This window comes from Elephas maximus, chromosome 1 (assembly GCF_024166365.1).
Source record: "Elephas maximus indicus isolate mEleMax1 chromosome 1, mEleMax1 primary haplotype, whole genome shotgun sequence".
NCBI lineage: Eukaryota > Metazoa > Chordata > Mammalia > Proboscidea > Elephantidae > Elephas > Elephas maximus.
Window position 1 is genome coordinate 115903915 of NC_064819.1, and position 23193 is coordinate 115927107.

Genomic DNA, 23193 nt, shown 5'->3' on the forward strand with positions numbered 1-23193 from the left:
GAGTTTAAGACCACTGATTTTGTGAAACATCAAAAGTAAATTGTGATTTGATTATTCTTAAGAAGCATTTTACATGGTGGTATAATATGCTGAAGCCTTCCATAACACCTGATAATGCTAGTTCTATAATTACATAATATACTGGCTTTAGCAAAGGAATTGGTATAATTCATTTATTTCACTTTTTAAAATACTCCAACCTCTTTGAATGTTATTTGGATCCTTTGGCAGATATTGTGATACATTGCACGGAAAATGCATCTGAATATCTCAGATATACTGAGGATATGTTATAGGTTAAGCAACAACAATATGGTCCATCCATGGGGCTTTTCCCCTCGGGCATTGATATGTAGAATCTCAGAAGTCAGTCTAGTCTAGCGGTCAGAACTGAGAGGGGAATCAAAATTCCTGAATTCTGTTTCCAGTTTCTTCACTCATGCTCTGGCCAGGCAAGTAACTTCCCTATTCCTCCTCATCTAAATAAAAAAAAATCCTTTCCCTTGGATTGGTTAAAATGAATAGGAAAAATGATCCATCTGACCCTAACCAGCAGCAAGACTAAAGGAAAATGTAAGGTATGACTATCACTGAGGTTGGACATTCCTGAGAAACTGACTCATGTTGTCTTCCAACAGGGGAGGCTTTACACTTGGCTCGGGATTTTGGCTACACTTGTGAAACAGAGTTTCCAGCCAAAGCAGTAGGTGAACATCTTGCCAGACAACATATGGAACAGAAAGAACAGACAGCCAGGAAAAAGATGATTCTGGCGACCAAGTAAGCAAGATGGGGAAGCCTCTGTGTGCCTTCATCCTCCGTTTTTCTGTTTTCTTTGAATGAGAGAAACTGCATATAAAGCACAATTTCTCTAAAACATGGAGTCTCATCTAACCGCTGTGAGGACAAGCTAGGGTCACACTCTGCCCAAGGTTTACAAACTGCCCTTGACTAGTGATGGGGTATGATTGGCAATGATGAAAGTTCTTAGAAGACCTCTTTAGAATACGCAGACATTCATAAAGGGAAAAACATGTTTAGGAGATGTAGATTGCAGGCAAACACGCTCTTGTTGTTGGACGCCATAGAGTCAACTCTGACTCACAGCAACTTGACGTTGCCCAGTCCTGCGCTATCCTCACAATCATTGCTATGTTTGAGCCCAGCGTTGCAGCCGCTATGTCAGTTCATCTCATTGAGAGTCTCCCTCTTTTTCGCTGACCCTCTACATTACCGAGCATGATAACCAGGCTCCAGTGACTGGTTCCTTGTAATGATGTGTCCAAAGTAAGCCCTTGATTGCTATGTAATTTGTTCTGTGTCACTTTGCTTTGATAAATTATGAATGTTTGGGAATGACAAAAGACGAAGACCCAGATGCGTAAAAGTTAACAGGAGACCTCTGGCGCCAAGGATCACCAATAGGGCCCATGTCTTCTTTTCTGTATAATGTAGCAGAAAATTTCTGTACTCCATCCCCTCCCCATGGTGATACTGTCAAAAAAGAAAAGATATAATGTATGCGAAAGGGTCTAAAAATTGTAAAATGTGCGTTAAAATAATGGGGGAAATAATGTAGGTAAAGGTACGATAGAGAAAAGGTGAAGAAGGTGGGTAAAGTAATTTCTAAATTCTCTCAAACTTGAAAGTTCTTCAATAATTAATAGGAGAAGCACCATTTACTGTGTAAAAACCTAAAAGACCCATATGTTCCACTTCAAGCCATGTTAAATTTTTTTTTTTTAGAGAAAAATCCTTGCCATTTTCTCTTTCTTAAAATGAGGCATTGCTACATATAAACCAAATCCAAAAAACCAAACCCATTGCTGTCGAGTTGATTCTGACTCATAGCCACTCTACAAGACAGAATAAAACTGCCCAATAGGGTTTCTAATGAGCAGCTGATGAATTCAAACTGCTGATCTTTTGGTTAGCAGCTGAGCTCTTCACCACTGTGCCACCAGGGCTACATATAGGCCACTAATAATATTATTTTAATATTCTAACTCTATACTGATTTTTGAGCTGCTAGCCACAGGTGGTTAAATTTATCATTTATAAATTAGGTTCTTACTTGGAGAAAATTTTAAGAGAAAGCATAAGGTAGTGTGACAAGCATTGCATCTTAGAAACTGATAAAAAAAATTATCTAATGAATTTACAGCGTTCTGGCTAAAACTTAAACCGACTCAAAATGATAAAACCAGATTGGAACATTTCTTCTTCCAACAGTTTGCATTGTTACATAGGCATTTTTAGACATTTAAGGGCTTATATTTTTTTATATGGAACACCTACAGTCCAACAAGCTTGCCTGAGATACTTGAGTCCCTTAATTCAGGCTTGTACTGCTGTGGTGGTCGTCGTTTGGACCTAGGATTACATTTATGATTGTTTTTCAGAGGGTAGTAAACGATTCTCTCTCCTTGCCCTAAAGAAGTGATAAAGAAAAGGTGGTGGCAAAAGGAAGTAGGCAAAGAAAGGAGATAAAGGGGAGAGGGGTGGCAGAAAAAGAGAATAAAAACCAGGAGACAGAAAAAAAATTATGACACAGGTATAAAATTTGGACTTACAATTTGGGGATGAATTTGTTGCTGTGGGAACACCTGAAAGCTTGCTAGTGAGAAGACCTGAACCTGGACTTTTTGCGTGGTTTATCTCCTGGGAACCTTTGTTTCTGCTTTGCCAGTACTCTTTCCCTTTTCCAAAAAGTTTCTTGACCCACAGGGGTCTTCATCGGTCATGGTTCAGTTTCTCCAGAGGAACTGAAAGTACATGTAGCTAGTTAGTTTGAATTTTTAATATAATCTCAGGAAAAAAATAAAGGCTTGTTCTAGCTCAAGAGAAATACAAAGTTTTAGAAGTTAGGTAGTATCCCGGAGCTGTGTCCAAAGCATGTGTCAGTCTAGCTGGCAGGATCAAGCAGATTTCACAGATGCTTTTTTTTTTTTTTTAATATATCTGTGATGCCTCCGAATGACACTATTATCCCTAGGTACACATTATCCAAGGGAAAACATCTGCATAAATTTGCCTTGAAAATACTTGGTTGTGGCTTCAGCATGCATCTCCAAATCTGTAGAAACCCTTCTTCTTTCCCCATCTCCCTCCAGTTGGTTTATAGCTCTCCACCACAACACCCATAGCAATGCAACCGTCAACATTCCAGACAAGTCGCTTCTTTTGGTGGCTTTGAGTTAAACAATTTTTTAATTGAACACTCTGTTGAAGTGTTCAGGAGTCTGAGTGCAATCAGATAGATGCTCAGATTTACTTTTTACAGAAGTAAATGCTGGCAGAACTTGAGGGAAGAAAGAGAATTAGTCCCACAGATTTGGCAACACTATACTGAGACATCTATTTTGTAGTAGTGAATTCTACCAGGGAGTACCATTTTCCTTTTAACTGGGATCTAAATAATGCATATTATTTTGGGTGATATTTTGATTTCATTAAACATTGCAAGAACATGTTATTTCCTTTGATACCTCTGTACATAGCTGGAAATTTGCAGGCCATTAAATGTAAGCAAGAATTGAGTTCTCTGGTTCCAATTACCTTATTTTACAGAAGAGTGAATAAGCCTGGTTAAAAAAAAAAAAACTCTCCATAAATGTGTATAAATTAGAAGATGGCCTTTATATATATTTTGTTTCATTTTTGTTTTTATTCTTTATATCAGCTCCATTTCTTATTAGACAATGTGAAAACAGGAATTAAAGAATCAGAGACTGTGAAGTCATAGCAAACATACACAATACAACTGGTAATCAACACCAGAGTTCAGTGGGGCATATGGGACCCACATAATATGTATCAAAATTCATATTTCATAACAAAAATTCAGAAAGAATCCTTGATTCAGCATGCCTTTCATTGCTGAAAACACATAGTATCAACAAAAAATTCAAAGGAAAAAAATCATTCATGAAAGGGCTATGAATGCAACATGAATTGACTGATCATATGCTCTGAGCAGTTTTCAGTTTTCCTCCAGTGGTAAAAGCATTGAATATTTTCATCAATTAAAATGCTCAGAATTGAAACTAAGGATCCTACATGGATATTTATTTGTTCTAGTCAGCTCAGACTATGACAATTGTATCCAAAATATATACAGAATCCAAAATTCTTTGAATGAAAGATCCTATTGTTGATCTGCATTGGCAGATTGGATTATATATTTCTTTTTTGCCTCTATGAATACAGATTCAGTTGTATTTAACTATATTGCCAAGTATACAATTGTATGAAGGACCCATTGATTAGTGCTGTTATTTTCCTAATTCCTCTTTGTTTTCAGTGTTTTGTTGATTAACCAAATATTTTGGTGTAATTAAGACATTTAAGAGGAGGAATAGAAATGGAATTAAACAATTTTTGAATTCTAAAAATGTACAGGACAAAACATTTGTTTACTCAATTCATCGAAAACAGACTTCTTCATTGAATTAAAAGCTGAATATGCTTAATATTTAGCCTGCACTAGCGTAACGCAAAATAGTTAACAATTTTAAATTGATTTTCACTAAGTGTTATGATAATTTTAATCGTCACAAGAGATATAGAAATTTAAATTCAGTCATCAGCTAAAAAATTATGCCCTTAAGGACAATGATGTAAGTGATAAAGTTAGAATTTATGACTCATCAAGGATCATCTTGAGTTATATAATTCATCATATGACGTTTTGAGAAATAGAAGTTTCTTATTATAGTTTCACAAATAAAATTTTAAATAATAAAAATAGCCATAAAAATAATAATTCTCTGTGATAATGAGGTGATGATAATTGCCTAAGGGGAATCTACAGGATCGTTATCTGTTTTTAAGTATAGGTCTGTGAATTAAGCAGCAGAAGTAAATAGCGAAGGTTGAGAATTCTATTTCTTGTCCTGATACAGCTTCTTGTGTGGTGTAATTGACTTGCTTCACATCAGTTAAATTTTTCCACGCATTCTCTTTTTCTCATTTCTTCATCAGCTTTAGATTTATTGTAACTTGTTGTATTGTATATTCAAGTGGAAAGTTGTTTTGTCACCTTACAAATTAGTTTATTCATATAGCAAGAACTAAAGCAGTGGTTCAATTTTTATTTATTTATTTTTTAAATTTATTTTAATCGATGGAAAATTAAAAGACTGGTCTTAAAATCACTCTAATCTTTCCATCTAACACTGGGTCATAGTGATGGCCTATCACATGGTAATTCGTTTTGCCACTCTGAAGAATGATAGTATGAGGCTATATTTAAAATTTTAGTTAGATATTTCTTAAAAACGAAGAGAATAATATCTAACTAAATGAAATATTACAAAGCACCCATAACAGACGGCAATGCACCTGTAGAATGACATCAAACAATCTAAGTTGCCATCTTATCTGTAAAATATAGGCAATACAGCTGAGAGTCACTCAACTGAGTCTTGATCAGAACAGAAAAAGTGGGGGCATTCAGAACAAATACTCTCTTTTAAAAAAAAATATTTTATTGTGTTTTAGGTGAAAGTTTACACAGCAAATAAATTTCCTTTTCAAAAATTCGTATACAAATTGTCCCATGACATTGGTTACAGGCCTCACAATGTGCCAGCACTCTAACCATTTCCACCGTCCCTACCCCGTTTCCATTCATTCATCCAGTTTCTCTGTCCCTCCTTGCCTTCTCATCTTTGCTTTTGGGTAAACGTTGACTGGGCTCATATAGTTGATTGTTGAAAGGAACACATTCCTCACAGGTGTTATTGGTTATTTATAGGTCAATCTATTATTTGACCGAAAGGTGACCTCTGGGAGTGGCTTCAATTCCAGGTTAAAATGGTATCTTAGGGCGATAGTCTGGGGGGTTCCTCTAGTCTCTATCAGTCCGGTAAGTTTGGTCTTTCTCATGAATTTGAGTTTTGTTCTACATTTTTCTCTCATCCTAACCGGGACATTCTATTGTGTTCCTGATTAGAAAGGTCAGCAGTGGTAGTCAGGAACCATCTAGTTCTCCTGGTCTCAGACTACAAGAGGCTGTGATTCAAGTAAGCCATTAGTCCTATGAATCTTTGGTTTCCTTCACTCTCCTTTGCAGAGTGAATGTTCTTAATGAAAGTACAGACATGTCGTTCTTTAAAGCATGCATCGAGATGCTTTTTCTTAGAGATTCAACTAAGATTTTAGCTAGGGAGATGGAGGATCCTCTTTTATTTAGAGCAGATAAGGACTTATCTCTGTTGTTTGTTTGCTTATTTTCCCTCTCCTTGCATCCTTCTTACCTTTTTACCTGCTTTCTGTACAAATGAATAAGGAAATTCTGTGAAATGACACAATATTTGAACCTGGGCAATAAATCAGAGGTTCATTGTCCTTTAAAAAAAAAAAGATGACGAACGATCTTTGGCAGAATTTTATAAATTCTAGACACCTACTAATAAGGAAGGCTCCACTGATTTTAGCTAAGTGATAAATTATTTGTGCTTCAAGATGTTTTCTCACTTTTTATTTACTTGTTAATGACACAAATAATTTGGAGCTTAGTAGTTGTAGGGTACCCCATTCTCTTGGGGTAATATGACTCTTCTGTTCTTTGATTTTGGCTACTTTGATAATCATAGTCATGTCTACATAACTACCTTCTGGGATGGGCCATTCATTGTAAAATCAGATAAAAACATCTAGTCACTATCATATTATCCCTTGAATATAGTCTGACCTCACTTTAGGTGATCGATGCTTTTGAGCAATTCCTTGGCTGACTTTTACTTCTCTCCAGCTACTGCATTAATCTAGTGTTTGTTATTTTTTGGTTTTGGGTGTGTGGATGTGTGTGTGTATGAAAATATACACAGCAAAGGATACATCTTTTCAACAAATTCTACATGTACAATTTAGTGACATTGTTTACATTCTTCAAGTTGTGTAATCAGTCTTGCTATCCTTTTCCAACTTACTCCACCACCATTAATGTAAAGTCACCGCCCCCTAAGCTTTTCATCTAACCTTTCAAGATTCTGTTGTCAGTTCTTTGGAGAGTACAATAGTCAAGGCAAACATGCTTTACTAATTAAGTTAAACTGTTTTGGTTCAAAGTGAACTTTGGGAAAAGTTTTGATTTGAGGTTTAAGGTTTAAAGATTATCTCATGGCAACAGTTTTAGATGTTAATTCAGCCTTTTTAAAAATTGTTTTTCTTATATGTTCTGCAACTTTTGAAGTATATCTTTTTGATTATTCTGGACTTCAGCAATACGTAATAATTATCACAGGGATTTGACTCTTACCAACATACACAGTAATGTTGTAATTAAAATGCAACCAATGACCATAAATCATAATCATTCGAAGCAAGAAAGGCAGCAGGAAATACGGTCACCTTTGTGAGATTGGCAGACTCAGTTGTAGATAAATTATTATCTCTTTCAAATATTAAAAATAGAAGTTAGTTCCACAGAAACTTGAATTATAATGCAACATTGGGCAAAAGGATTTTCTGAAGTTTATTTGAATCATGGCTCTGAAGTAAACTTTTAACTTTAATTAAGTGCATTTCCATTTTTTAAAAAGCGATTCCTAATTTTGATCTTCTAGAATAGTTATTCCTTTATTTTCAAGTTAATCTTTAAGTATTCACCTTAAAAATGAACATTGCTTTTGTCAGTATCCACAGACTGTTATTTATTTTAAGAAGCTTTATGATCATCCTGTAGAACTTGAGAGCAAAGTTGCCATTGTGCACCTCATCCGTAAGTTGTGGATGGAACTATGGAGGCTGGTTTATAAAATTTTATCTAGCCCTCATTTAAAAGAGAGAACTTTTGGTTAATGAAATTTAAGCTCCATTTCAAGGGTTCAATTTCAATTCTGAATCTTTTGTTTTTAGACAAATTTGTAAAGAATTCCAGGACCTCTTGAGCCAAGATAGATCACCGCTGGGATCCTCCAGACCCACGCCAATTCTAGACCTTGACATCCAGAGACACTTGACACATTTCAGGTATGAGTGGTTTTCCAATTTGAACAGATTCTCTTTTCAATTGTTAAATTGTTTTGCTAATCCAGAAGTTTTTGTGTCCCTGTCGTGTTTTAATATAGAGACATCACTTACATTCTTATGGTGACTGAACTCTTTAAAATTCGAAATATCTGAGATCAAATTGAGAAAATAATGTACAAGTCAATTGAGGTCAGAAAATTTAAAAGCTTTGTATGGTTATCAGGAAACTGTGACTTCATAAAAGCAAACACTATTATTTCAGATAATACTTAACGCCTTTGGATCCCAATTCTGAAATCCTTTAACAGTTCCTTATTTTGGTGAGGTAAATTTGTCAAAAGGACAGATGATATGACAGAAATTAATGGGATATCATATAAACTGATTTTCCAGAAATATGTTAACAATTCCCATTCAATTAAAAAAAAAAATAGAGGCTACAAATGGGCTTATCTTATAAGTTTCTTAAATTAGACCAAAACTATTTATTTTGAAGAGCCTAAACCTCCCCCCCCCCAAAAAAAAACCCATTGCCGTTGAGTCAATTCCAACTCATACTGACCCCAGAGGACAGAGCAGAACTGCCCCACAGGGTTTCCAAGGCTGTGATCTTTACAGGAGCAGACTGTCACTGGTGGATTCAAACCATCGACCTTCAGTTAGCAGCCAAGTGCTGAACCACTGCGCTACCAGGGCTCCTTTGGAAGAGTCTAAAATGTATTATTGAAAGCTGATTTTAGGTTTCAGTTTTTGAGGGACTTTAGAAGAGAATAGAATTTTTTTTTTTTTTCTAGTTAATTGATGTCCTAGTTGCAATGTGGGAAAGAACATCATAATTTCTCAGGTACCTTCCAGTTTTAAAATTCTGGAAGTCTGATGCTCACATGATATTTCTCACCAGTAGAAAAATATTTTATCCTCTTTTAATTATATCATTTGGTTAAAAAGTGCAAAAGAAAGACTAATATATGTTAGGTTTCTTAGAAATGCTTTCAATTCCTCTCAATGACTTTAAGACTGTCAAGTACAGTACTCCATTATATAAAATAATGAATGTTAAAATTGGAATTTAGTCTGCAAAGTCAGAGACTTACATAGGATGTTTTATCTTCTAGTATGTCACAACGCTGCTCAAGAGGTAACAGACACATCTCTGGAGACCAAATTTAATTTTTAAAATGCATCAAATATAGGATATATTTCATGAGACTTTATTCCTACCATTCACCTGGGTTAGTAGAGGCAAACATATGAAAACTGTGAGCAAGTATAATGCCCAGAAGTTAAGAGCAAAAGGCTTTGGAGTCAATAAAACCATTTTCAGATCAGGCCCCTATACATGCAAGCTAGTTTTTTTTGCAAATTATGCAATCTTTCCAGGCTTCCGGGAAATGGAATACGAACCCTTTCATTTTACGGTGGTGAGAACTAAAATGGAAGCCCTGGTGGCGTAGTGGTTAAGTGCCACGGCTGTTAACCAAAGGGTCAGCAGTTCAAATCCACCAGGCGCTGCTTGGAAACTCTATGGGGCAGTTCTACTCTGTCCTATAGGGTCGCTATGAGTCGGAATCCACTTGATGGCAGTGGGTTGGGTGGTGAACTAAAAGGACATAAAGAATATGAAATCAGCATTCAATAAATGGTGCACTGTTTACCTCCTAGACTGATCCAAGTTTAAAGGGAATGGGTGGCTCCACTGTCATATCTATACAAATATTTTCCATATTTTTGTTTGTTTATACATTAAACCCAGTGCCTTTGAGTTGATTCCAACTCATAACGACCCTACAGAATGGAGAAGAACTGCCACCTAGAGCTTCCAAGGCTGTAATCTTTACAGAAGCGAACTGCCGCATCTTTTCCTGCAGAGAAGAAACCAATGACCTTTCGGTTAGAAGCCGAGCTCTTAACCACTGCGCCACCAGGGCTTCTGGTATACGTTAAAAGAACTTATAATTTTTACAGAAGTTCAATTCAGAGCTTAGTAATTTTTACACAAATTCAATTCTGAACTTAAGGAAGTCTGTTAAGTTACAAAGTTACTCTAATGGTGGCTCCTGTTAAAATTACAGAGAATTGAGACTCCTGTGTCATATCTAAGAAGCTCTGGTGGCACAATGATTAAGCCCTCAGCTGTGAAACAAAAGTTGGCAGTTCGAACCCACCTAGTGACTCTGAGGGAGAAAAAAACCCTGCCCATCTGCTCCAGTCAAGATTACAGCCTTATATCTGCTCCAGTCAAGATTACAGCCTAGGAAACCCTATGGGGCAGTTCTGGTCTGTCACATAGGGTCACCATGAGTTGAAAATTATCTTGACAGTACCTAACAACACATGTCACATCTACTAGGTTATTTCCAATAATAGGTGCTATAGCCATCATCAGAAAGTAAGCTGTCCTTTTTCAGGCTTAAAACAAAATACAGCAAAGATGTTTAAGCTGAATCAGCTGCTGAGTGAAATAGACAAACCATTTCTTTGCTCAGCATGGGCACAATCTGGGAATTTGTTTAAACATTAGTTGCCAACTTAATACCCTAGAACTCCAGAGAAAATTTCCACTTTGAAACTAGAGCTGAAGGTTTAGGGTGTGGACTTGATTTCTTTTTATTTATTTACCTCCCCAGGCAGAGAAGAATTAAATATAGGGTAAATTGCTCCTTCCCATAAAACCAGTAAAAAGAGAAGGAGATTATATTTTTAGTAGAAAACAATCAAGATTATATATGGCTCCTGATTCACAAACACAACAAATTGAAATACATAACCACACCTTAAAATGTTCTAATTCTACATGTTATATTCAATCATAATACTTGTTGTTGTCGGTGGGTACCACCTATTCGATTCCTATTCATAGTGACCCCATGGGTAGAAGTGCCTGTAGGGATTTTTTGGCTGTAATATTATCATCTACAAAGTTTTGAGTATTATTATTTACATATCATTTTGAGTATCAGAAAGTCAGGACTTCCCCTTTATTTTGCTTTTTAAACGTTTCCCAATTTTTTCAGTTCTTTGGCTTTAGCTATGTCCCAAATTATTGGGAAGAAATCTTCTGATTTCATAAAGGAAAGTAACAGGATGAAAGAAATCACTTTGCCAAAATTCACCTTAAGTCGAAATTTCTTAAACTATATTCTTTAAATAAAAGATATATGACTGACATTTCCAATTAAAACCTGAATTGAAGGCTCCTGATGAAGACAAAGTTTAAATGTGTGCATTTTTTAAATGTTCATTTATTAAAAGGGGTATCATTTGAATATGCTAACAGTAGGATAATAAAAGTCAACAATAGGGTAAGAGAAGTCAGCTTTCCTGACCTTGGTATAGACTACACTTTACAAGGGTAGCTCTCAAGCCTGGCTTCACATCAGAATTACTTTGGGAGCTTTTTTAAATTCTCAGGGACTGGAGGTGGGAGGGATACAACATCTGGGTGATTTTCAGACCCTTGAAGTTCATTCTGATAGTTAGGCATGTTTAAAGGTCCTGGTCCTAAGATATCCCTAGATCATTAGCTTCTATTTTTCCCTCAGAAGAAAAACATTTCTAATTCATTTTAAAGTGGCACCAAGAATTATGTAAAGTTCTCTCCTACCCTGACATATTAAAAAAGAGTCTGCATCCATTATTCTGCTAATAATCTGGGTAAAAATGTATTAGCATAAAGCATGTCCTGTTCAAAATTTCCTACTGACAGCAGTAACTAATTTTGGTAGAAGAATAAACTCAAAAGACAGATGAGTTAAAAAGGCAGAAGATCACATCTGACTTTGAAGCAGGCAATTGGCAGAGCCTGATTTTCCATTGTTTTCGCTGAGTGCATCTGGGAAGGAAGTAAGAGAGAGGGTGTGATTGGATAGGTGTAGAGGATGTTCTGATTAGTAACATCCACTTGTGCTAGCTAATATTTTATTTCATCCTAATCTGCTCCCCAATGCAGGCCACTTGAATTACTCCTTGTGTGGTGGCTAATATGGTACCTTGAGAACTATGGCTTACTTTGAGCAGATTGAATATGTCCAGAGAAAGCTGGAGAATGAGCTGGCCTTGTAAAGCAGAGATGACTGCTTTCAGTTTTTGGTGGCAGCTGCCATACCAGGTACTCTGAGAAACTGCTTACAGGGCAGTGAGCCTCCTCATGATTCACAGCCTGGAAAGCTGCCTGTTTCCACAAAATGACAGCAGGCGGATTTATTTATTGTTTATAATTTATTAAGTATCATCGCAAGTGCATACTGGTATACAGAACACAGCAGATGCTACCGCACCTACCTGGGGAGGGAAGAGATTTGATTGAAATCTGCAGAAGACCCTGCAGACCCAAAGTTCCTGACAATATTGATGGCAATCAGACACATGTGGCATGGGGTGTCCTGGGTAGAACAGCTCAGCTCAGATGGGAACCCGGAGCCCTCGTTTTCTGAAATGTTAGGAACTTCCCTCCTTGAAATTTTTGGAAATCTTAACAATTTTTCCTTTCTTTGTCTCGTATGTTCTCATAATCTCCTTGATTCTGGAGTCAGACAAAAGCCAGTCTGATAAAGGGGAGAAGTTAGACTATCTTTAATGTTCACTTCAGAGAGAAAGCCTATCAGAAAAATGCAGAAATTCTCTTTCTCTCAACTACCTTAGGAGGCTAAAGTTTTATTGTTTCTTTTATTTAAGTGTAGTGATAGCAGGAAGTGCAAAGATGGTTAAGCCATTGTCCCACTCTTTAGGAACTTTTAAAGTGGAAGGTAATTTAAAATAAAGAACTCTAATACATGAGAGTGATTCTACAAAAGAGAATTGTGCAGACAACCGCTAATTACCTGGGGCAGCCAGGAAAGGCTTTCATCTTTCTATCTGTAGTACTTAGCACATCATATGTGTCCAACAATGTTAATAAATGCATATTATGATAATATCTCAGTTGGGTCTTGGATGTATTCTGCATGGGTTTATTTCCAGGGTCATGGTATTTTAATTGGACCGTGGACCATTGGACATTGGAGGAGAAATGATCAATGGGCTTAATTCTCCCATTTGAGTTAAAAAGCATGCTGACATGGTACCTTCTTAGAAATACCATTGTGCCAAGGTTCAATGTCACCAACAAAAGACAAACTACACACTCTGCTAATGCATGGGATAATGCTTTACTCACAAGAAAAGAGACAGAGGTAGATCAGCTTCACTTATGGGCACCAGTCTCCCATGGCCAGCAAGTGTAGGGCAAATATTCCACACACTCTTGTGCCACAGCTGAAGGAGACCCCATTCCCTTGCTAGGAACAGATCTAGAAGTGGGCTTGGCCAGGTGCAATATAGTACCTGTGCATGAGCAAGAGACAGAGAAAGTTACTGTGTGCCCCAAACAGGAATAAAGATTTCTTTGATAAGGAGAAGAGATCAGGAGAGAGAGAGAGACCCAATTCCCATCCTCCTTGTCAGAGAATATTCTGGGCCCCAGGCCTCTGCTTAGGCGGCCTAGATGAGAAACACAGAGGCAGATCATCCTCCCAACAAATAGAATCTCCGTCCACTCTCATAACCCTTTGGAAGTAAGAAATACATAGACAGTCCCAGATATCTACCTGTAGTCACAAGGTGATTACATTGTCTTCATTGATGCTCACTGTTGAAAGGCCCCTTACATTTCCTGCTCTCCTTCAACATTTGGATCTTCTCTCCAACATCCCTGTCAAGTTGTCACCCAGCCCAGGCTTGAAAGCTTTCAGTGATATATAGCTCTGTTCTTGCCTAGGCGTCCCTTCTATCTTCCGACAACTCTATTATAAATGCCTTCTTTCAACTGAGGCAACTCCTGTCTCCCTAACTTCCCACTCCTTGGGGACCTTACAAAGTCAGTTTAATCCTGTTTCCCTCCCAAGTTCTAAAGGCAGCTCTCATGTCCCCCTGAGTTTTCTTTTCCTGGGCTATTCATCCCCTTTTCCTTTAGTGTTCAGCGTATGACATGAATTTCAGTCAACTTCACTGGTATCTTCTGAGTGCTATGTGCTTGGCAATATGCTGAAGAGAGAATGTTTGTCTCTACTTACACTTGAATATATTTGGTCTTCTCCAAGGAGCCTACAGTGTGGAAAGTTTGTTTTTGGTTTTCCATTTTCCTGGGACAGATAGTGACTGGGAAAGATAATCAGTCAGCAAAAAGTGTTCTTAATCTTGTGAAAGCATTCTTTTTGTCAGAAGACAAATGAAGAAATTTCAGTTAAATCTTTAATCCCAAAAGAAAACAAATAAATTACACAAATAGGCTTAGCGTGTAAGAAATAAAATTATTTAACCTCTTTCAGGAGGTTCTACCAGCTCAAAGAGTACCTTTAAGACCATTTTATTTCAGGATACTGTAATTAGTGGGCCTGAATTGTGAAGAAAAAAAAAATCCTATGAGTTGAACTCTTTTACATAAGTTTAAAATAAATTAAAAAAAATGTAACTTAAATTCCAAAAATGAGAGGAACACCCAGGTGCAAAGAAAAACATTAACTGTAAGTGGGTAGTATTTTTCACTTGTTAAATAAGAAAGGACATCTGTCTCTAAATAGGATTTTAAAACAGCCTCCCTTGAGGTAAATTCTTCACTGGCAAAAATACAGGCTAAAAATAAAACAAGCAACAGTTTTCACTTCTTTAGCAGGCAAGAGTAACTAACCATGCTCTTCTTACATCAATCTACATTAAACTTCTTACATTCACTTAACATCAAGCAGAAAAATAATTGAATCAGTTGCCAGTATATATTCTACTTCACAAGTTGCAAGGCATCAAACTAAATGCTACAGGAGCTACATCCAAATAAAAGCAACCACTGCAGGTCATTTGGTGACACTTTTATGGATTTTCAAATTTACCATGTAGGAAACCCATTTAAACAACAGAAACCAGAGGCAACTGTTTCTAATAAAAAGTTTCAAACATGGCCCCAAATCACTACATGTGTAAATAATTGGCTTTGGGGAATGCGTGCATTGGGGAAGAAACATGGTAAGTTTTTATTTAAAAATAATTTCTGTCTTTGTTGAGCTATGGGTTGAGGAAGAGTCCACAGGGAGAGAGCAGAGGTCCACAAGAAGCACTCAGGTGAATGTCAGGAGGCCTAGCTTAGTGTCCTCTTTGCTACCAACTGGATGTGTGGATTTAGAGCAGACACTTAACCTCTCTGGCCTTTGTATATTCATCTATACGATGGCACTTAGCCTAGATGATCCCTAAGGCCCCTTCTAACCAGTTATCATCAAGTCGATTCCAACTCATGGCAACCCCATGTGTGCAGAACAGAACTGTGTTCCATAAGGTTTTCAAGGCTATGACCTTTCAGAAGTACATTGCCAAGTCTATCTTCCATGGTGCCTCTTGGTGAATTCGAACCAACAAAATTTCAGTTAGTAGTCAAGCACTTAACCATTTGCAGGGACTCTAAGACACCTTCTAAACCAGTGATATTTTACCCCAGTCTTGATTTACTGCTTCATTTTAAATCATCACTTACACTATATTTTCAAATGATCTCATTTCTTCACTTTATAGTCTACCGACCTGTTCATTATAGAAGTGTGCAATTCAATAAATTGTTTTTTTTTTTTTAAAGCACAAGTGTCCTAAGTTTAGCATTTCCATTCCCCAGTTCCAAATATGGAAACCCTGGTGGTATAGTGGTTAAGTGCCACGGCTGCTAACCAAAGGGTCGGCAGTTCAAATCCGCCAGAGGCTCCTTGGAAAATCTATGGGGCAGTTCTATTCTGTCCTAAAGGGTTACTATGAGTCAAAATTGACTCGACGGCACTGGGTTTGGTTTTTTTTTATTCCAAATAGGAAACATGAGTGTCCGATAGGGCAAAACGGAGGGAGAGTAAAACCTGAGAAGAACCTAAATTTAGGAGATGGTTAATTTATTCCTGAAACTCCATTCTCATGTGTAAAAACGTAGAGTACATATGTATCCCACACCCGCCCCAAAAAAGTCTTTCCCTCCAAAAATTCAACCTGGATGCAATTAACTTTGGTCTCTCCAAATGTGTGTGCAGTGATTGTACCCTTAGTGTGCTTTGCTAATGAGGTAGATCAAAGTAAAACCAAAGCACGAGAACTCATTCCCCTTTGGAACTTCAGAGCGGGAGGAATGTGACCTTAAGGCCATGGATGGGCACACATCTCCTGGTATGGCAGAGTTTCAGAGGAATCAGAACTGCTCTTCCTCAAAGTGAGTTCCACAGAGCACTAGTTCTATGAGATGCTCCCTGATAGCGTTTTGTGGTCAAAGTGTTTTTCAGTTCAATAAACTCTGCCTATTTTACCCTTCTTGAAGTATGACAGAGTGCCTGCGTGGTACAAATGAAACACACTGAGCTGCTAACTGAAAGGTTGAAGGTTCGAGTCCACCGAGAGGTGTTTCAGAAGAAAAGCCTGACAATCTACTGCTGCAGAAGCAGCCATTGAAAATCTCGTGGAGCACAGTTCTACTCTGATACACGTGAGGTCTCCATGAGCTGGAATTGACTTGAGAGCAACTGGTTTGATTTTGGTTTGGGACTTTATGCTGTATCCCGTTTATTTCTCAATAAACCTGTTGCCTCCTAGTTGATTCTGACTCATGGCGACCCCATGTGTGTCAGAGGACTGTGCTCCAAAGGGTTTTCAATGGCTGCTTTTTCAGTAGTAGATCGCCAGGACTTTCTTGCAACAGCAACTTTTTTTTCTGAAGTATGACAATGCATATTAGCATATCAAAGACTTCCAGAACCCTTTTTAAATGGAAGGAATGCTTAGTCCCATGTTTTGAAAACTTGATCACAGAGACTGCTTTTTCTCAGAATATCAGAATACAATGTTCAGAATAGAATGGAACTAATGTTCTGCAGAAGCTCTTGGAGAAATACTAAAGGAAATCTATCCCTCTCATTTTCCTGGGGAGGAAAAGCAGACACTGTAGTACAGTACCATTTCTTGACTCTAAGGGAACACACCCAACTCCCTGGCTGCACTGAAACAAAATGGGGACCATGTAAAAAGTACTGAGGCTTTAGACCCATCCCAAACCAATTAAATCAGAATCTCTGAGGGAGGACCCAAACATTGGATTTTTTTAATAAGCTTCCCAGGTGGCTCTGATTTTGCATCTAGAGTTGAGAACCACTAGCTGAAGGAACCATGGAACATTTGTGAGTGTTGTCAAGGCCTTGCCAATGAGCAGACTTCAATGATTCCTCACCACTAGAGACTACACCCCTTAATTATGCACCTTAATTAAATTCCATTTTAGAAGCACTTAGGGCCATGAGAAACTAAATCAGTTCATTTTTCCTCTGTCCTTTCAACCAGTTAGGCTAGAAAGAATAGGTGCCAGAAAGTTCTGGGAGGATAAGCCTCCAGTTACTTTCCCCAGGTTGAGCCTGGTTCCTCCGCCTATATTCAGGGTTTTGCTTCTTCAGAGAGGTCAACTGTCTTATACTCATAGCTCTGAAAAAAACAAATTCCTGCAGAGAAGCTCCACCCTTTGCTGGTGCTCTCTAAGTTCCACTCCCCAGTCTTTTGCCCCCATGGCCTTCTTATGAGTGGAAGTAGGCATTTTTCTGTTGGTCACCTAAAACTGTAGTGGGGAGTAAAGACTGAGCCTCAGGCTACAGCTGGACCTAAATCTGGCAGTAGCTGAATAATCCAGGAGGGAAGGAAACTGGGGTTTGTCTTCCCTTTAAATCTTGCTGCCTGCATGTCTTCCAGAGGCCAAATAAGAACTGGAGCTGGTGACAGTGGCATCTGTATGCCATTTTGGAAATCAAAAGATACATGATCACAAGCACCCATTAGGATGATGGAAAGCAACAAAATAATAGGAATAATAGTCCCAAACCCTATTTCAACCTTCATACACACAAAAAGCAAAAGATAGAAGTTTGTTGGTCAAATTTTCCAGATAGAAAGTTGACATTTTAAAAAATAAAGCAGTTTGGATCCACCAGGCGCTCCTTGGAAACTCTATGGGGCAGTTCTATTCTGTCCTATAGGGTCACTATGAGTCGGAATTGACCCAATGACAATGGGTTTGGTTTCTACTCTAATTACTTAAAAGGTGATAGCAGCCTATTTTCAGTCTTCTACTTTGCAGCATAATAGAATCTATTACTTTTAGCTTTTTGCACCCCCCAAAAAACTAGAAGAATCTATCCATGGTTGGTGGATACCACTGAGTAGCCCAGTGTTGACTGGCTAAAGACACTTGCATTTTCTTTTCAGTGCAGATTTAAATCAGTGTTTGTTTAGTAGGTAGCAAACTCATACCAAATCAAACCCATTGTCGTTGAGTCGGTTTCAACTCATAGCAACCCTACAGGACAAAGTAGAACTGCCCCCATAGAGTTTTCAAGGAGTGCCTCGTGGATTCGAATTGCCGACCTTTTGGTTAGCAGCCGAACTCTTAACCACTACGGCACCAGGGTTCCCTTAGTAGGTAGAAAGGTTGTACTAAATCCCAGGCAAACTCTTTTGCCAAGATGAGTATAAATTAGGGGAAGTTTCCAGAGGAGCTTGTTTTAGAAAATTATTTTAGGAGTTCAATTTAAATTAGCCTAGACAAATCAATTAAAATATTGGTAAAGCATTTCTGAAGGATAATTAGAGCAATATGAAAACAGCTTTGTAACAACATTCCTTTGGCATATGACAAAGCTAGAGAAATGCAAACCATCTTAGCTTATGGAAAGTAAAATAGCCCTCGTTCCCTGGTAAATGTCCATTCAGAAACCTATGTAGCTGATATTCTGAGTAGGCACAGAAGCTTTGGGAGTTTTAAAGTTAAACATGGGTAAGGTCTTGGCCACAAGCAAGAAATACACTTAACCAAGGATCACAAAATGTGAAAAGATGTTTGTGAAAATTCTATTTTGTGCAAGTTTCCTATTAGGGCCTCATCATTAATGGCAAGTAGTGTGTAAGTATTGACACTGAGTTGAAGATGAGTCTTTAACCTATTAGCAAATCCACGGTTATTAGCAAAACCATGTAGGGAAAAGGAGGAAAGGCCCATAATTTATTTTCTTTCAAATAGCAATCTCTTCTCTTCTGTCCTCTATAACCTCTTTTGTTTCTGAGTCTCAAATTCTTCATTTCTAACACCTGCTAATACAGACTTTTTTAATACAGACTGGAACCCTGGTGGCACAGTGGCTAAGAGCTTGGCTGCTAGCCAAAAGGTTGGTGGTTCGAATCCACCAGGCACTCCTTAGAAACCCTATGGGGCAGTTCTATTCTGTCCTATAGGGTCACTATAAGTTGAAATCAACTCAATGGCAATGGGTAATAGAGACTTGAAGGGAGCCCTGGTGGTACAACAGGTAGCTCAGCTGCTAACTGAAAGGTTGGCAGTTCAAATCCTCCATGGGAGAGACAGCTGATCATCTCCTTCTGTAAAGATTAGAGCCAAAGAAAACTCTATGGGGCAGTTCTACTCTGTCACATGGGTTCATTATAAGTTGAAATCAACTCGACAACACCCAATAACAATAATAAGAATACAGTTTGAGCTGTTACATTTCCCTTTAAAAAGTCAAAGGCTGTATCAGTAGAACTTAATCTGGTCAAGTCCATTGATCAAAAAGAGATTAAGATGGCACTTTATAAAAGAGGCAAAAACAGTGCAAGTTCACAGTGCATACACGTATACACACACACAATTTCTCAAGAAAGGTTGCTCTACCCTGTGATGTCTTTCCAATCACTGAAATGTGAACATGCCTTAACACTAACAGGAAAAGTGAAAAAGTAGAGATTCGGTCACAGGGGACAACTTAGTCAATTGGCATAACATAGTTCATAAAGATAATGTTCTACATCCTACTTTGGTGAATAGCGTCTGGAGTCTTAACAACTTAAGAGTGGCCATCTAAGATACAACTACTGGTCTCTACTTGTAGGAAGCAAAAGAGAGTGAATGAAATCCAAGGCTCAAAGAAGAAACTAGTCCACAGGACTAATAGCTCACACAAACCACGACCTCTTCTAACCTGAGATCAGAAGAACCAGATGGTGCCCAGCTACCACTACCGACCATTCTGACCAGGGACACAATAGAGGTCCCAGATAGACTGGGAGAAAAATGTAGAACAAAATTCAAATTCCTAAAAAAGGCCAGACCTACTGGACCAATAGATACTAGAGAAACCCCCAAGACTATCACCCTAAGATACCCTTTGAACTTGGAACTGAAGCTATTTCTGGAGGTCACCAGTCAGCCATATAATAAATTGGCTTATAACAACGATGAGTAATGTGCTGTCTTAAACAATCAACTATATAATACCAAACGGTCAACATTTACCCAAAAGCAAAGATGAGAAGACTCAGAGGGGAAGGGAAGCTAGATCAATGGAAACAAATCAAACATAATGGAAATAATGTGAGAATGCTGACATGTTGTGAAAATTGTAACTGATGGCACTGCACAATTTGTATAAAAATTGTTAAATGGGAACCTAATTTGTTGTGTGAACTTTCACCTAAAACACAATAAAATATTATTTAAGAAAAAAAGTAGATATTAACCTCAGGACCCAGAAAAGAGTCACCACCTTCCTAAAATGAGCCAGTTTGGAGATAATATACATTAAGGAGCTCTTGTACTGAAGTGGTTAAAGTGATTGACTGCTAACCAACCAGTTCGAAACCACCAGCAGCTCTGCAGAAGAAAGATGTGGCAATCTGCTTCCATAGAGATTTACAGCCTTGGAAACCCTATGGGGTTGCTATGAGTCAGAATCAACTTGATGGCAGTGGGCTTTTTTTAGTATGTTGCAGAGGAACCCTGAGTGGTGTAAATGATTAAGCACTCAGCTACTAACCCAAAAGAAAAAACCCTGGTGGCATAGTGGTTAAGTGCTATAGCTGCTAAGCAAGATGTCGGCAGTTCAAATCCACCAGGCACTCCTTGGAAACTCTATGGGGCAGTTCTACTCTGTCCTATAGGGTTGCTATGAGTTGGAATCGACTCGATGGTAGTGGGTTTTGGTTTTACTAACCCAAAGGTTGGCAGTTCAAATCCATTGAGAGGCACCTAGAAGAAAGGCCTACTGAAAGACCACAGCCGTTGAAAACCTTGTGGAGTACAGTTCTACTCTGACACACACGGGGGTCGCCATGAGTCAAAATCAACTCCATGGCAACTGGTTTGGTTTGGTTTGTTTATATGTTGCAAAAAGATGCTTTAGAGAATGTTAATTGGGAGGTCTAGCAAAATAGAGGTTTTTAAAACTATGAATAAAATTAAGAAGATGACTATTAAATATAAGTTACATTTCCTCTAATGTCAGGTGCCATAAACTACAGCAGTCTGGATTTTCTCAGCAGGTGATTGTATTGCTCACAGTCAGAACCTTCCTGTTCCTCTGTGTGAAATTAGTAATAGGAAAGTGAAACCAATGAACTGGAATCTACTTAGAAAGAGTAGCCCAAGGTAAACGTAGCATTTAAACCAGACTACCTACGATCCAAATCCCAACTTTTGACCCTTGCTTTTTTAGTTTAAAACTTACTGATTTTGTAAGCCTTTTTCCCTATCAGTTGCTGTTAAGTCAGTTCTCTCCTTCAACTCTGCAACACTAAATTTGCTTTTTACCCAACTGGACACATTTTCCTTAATCTCCCCTAAATTTCATGTCACTGATTTTGGCCTACCAATTAAACTGTCCACCACATTAAGGTATTTCAGAACATTGTTTCCATTATCCAGCACAGGAATTTTCCTCTCCATTTTAATCCTAGTCATTAAGTTAATCCATGATGCTTTCTCTATACCTTCAATCATATTGTTAATTACCATGGCCAGCAGAGTGAGGTTAATGAGAGAGTCCCCCAGCACTCAGCTAGGAACGTCCCTCAAGGTTGACAACTACCCTTAAATACACAGTTTGGGTCAACCAGCTATGAATTTACCCTTCTCTGCTCTTACCTCACTCATTTTTTCCCCAACTTACCACTTGGCATTATGGGAAATTTGCCAGATGGGTTGCTAAAATCCTATAGTACAATGCCTTGCTACTGCTCTAAAAACTCTTTTGCAAAAGGGAGTAAGGTGACTTTATTGGGACTCCTCACTGAATACATGCAGCATTTTAGAGATCACTTCTATTTTTTTAAATGCTAACAGTTCGGATTTTTAATAACCCATTACGTGAATAAATTGTGCTAAACCCACACCATGGACTACTTTCCTGCAATAAAAAGAAAAAAAATTATTGATAAATGCAACAACATGGGTGAATCTCATCATTGTTATGCTAAGTGGAAGAAGCCAGGCACAGAAGGCTATATATAATATGGTGCTCTTCATGTGACATTCTGGGAAAAAAGTAAAAACTATAGAGACAGAAGTTAGATCACGGCTACCAGGAGCTGGGAGGGGGGCAAGAGTCATTTGACTAAAAGGGGGCATGAGGGACATTTTGCAGTAATGATGGAGTTATGTGACTGCATAAAAAAAAAAAAAAAAACCAAACCCAGCGCCGTCAAGTCGATTCTGACTCGTAGCAACCCTATAGGACAGAGTAGAACTGTGCCATAGAGTTTCCAAGGGGCGCCTGGTGGATTCGAACTTCCGACCCTTTTGTTAGCAGCCGTAGCACTTAACCACTACACCACCAGGGTTTCCATGTGACTGCATATTTTGTCAAAATTCAACAAAGTGTATACCTAAGTAGGGTGAATTTTATCGTATGTAACTTAAAATTGATAAACAGGACTTTAGAAAAATAACCCACTACAGGAATTTGTTAGTCATCTAACTAAAGGTAATTTAATAAACTAGAGTTTCTAAATTCTGTCTTTTTTTTTTTCTCCCCAATTGGAATTTTCTTTGCATTTTCCCCTGTTCCATTTTACTGCTTCCTCTCCCATCTTCCATGATTTCCCAAAGATTACCTACCTAACAACTTTGGTGTTTCAATAACATGTGCAGTGTGTTTTGTCTATCCTGAAATAGGAGTTTCCTGGACTTTAAAAAAAAAAAATTAAAAATATCACTACAAGTTTTAAATACTAAACTCTTTGAAAATAAAGCAAAGTACCTTAATTACTACCGAAATTGCCAACAACTAACAACAATAATCTCTCATATGCTAACATAGTGCCATCTCCCTCAGCCATTGGGCCTATCATTGCATTCTTCCTCATTCTTGGGACATAACTTTAAAACTATACTCCACCAACCTGGGCATCAGG

General features: G+C 37.9%; 1 protein-coding gene across 1 annotated transcript in view; it reads left to right on the forward strand.

The window, feature by feature from the left end:
* TFAP2D (transcription factor AP-2 delta) overlaps positions 1-23193 on the forward strand; it is a 55184-nt gene that overhangs the window by 26305 nt on the left and 5686 nt on the right. The window contains exons 6-7 of the mRNA XM_049894011.1: positions 639-780; positions 7864-7977. Of these exons, the coding sequence (XP_049749968.1) occupies positions 639-780; positions 7864-7977 (256 nt within the window). The remainder of the gene's footprint in view (positions 1-638; positions 781-7863; positions 7978-23193) is intronic.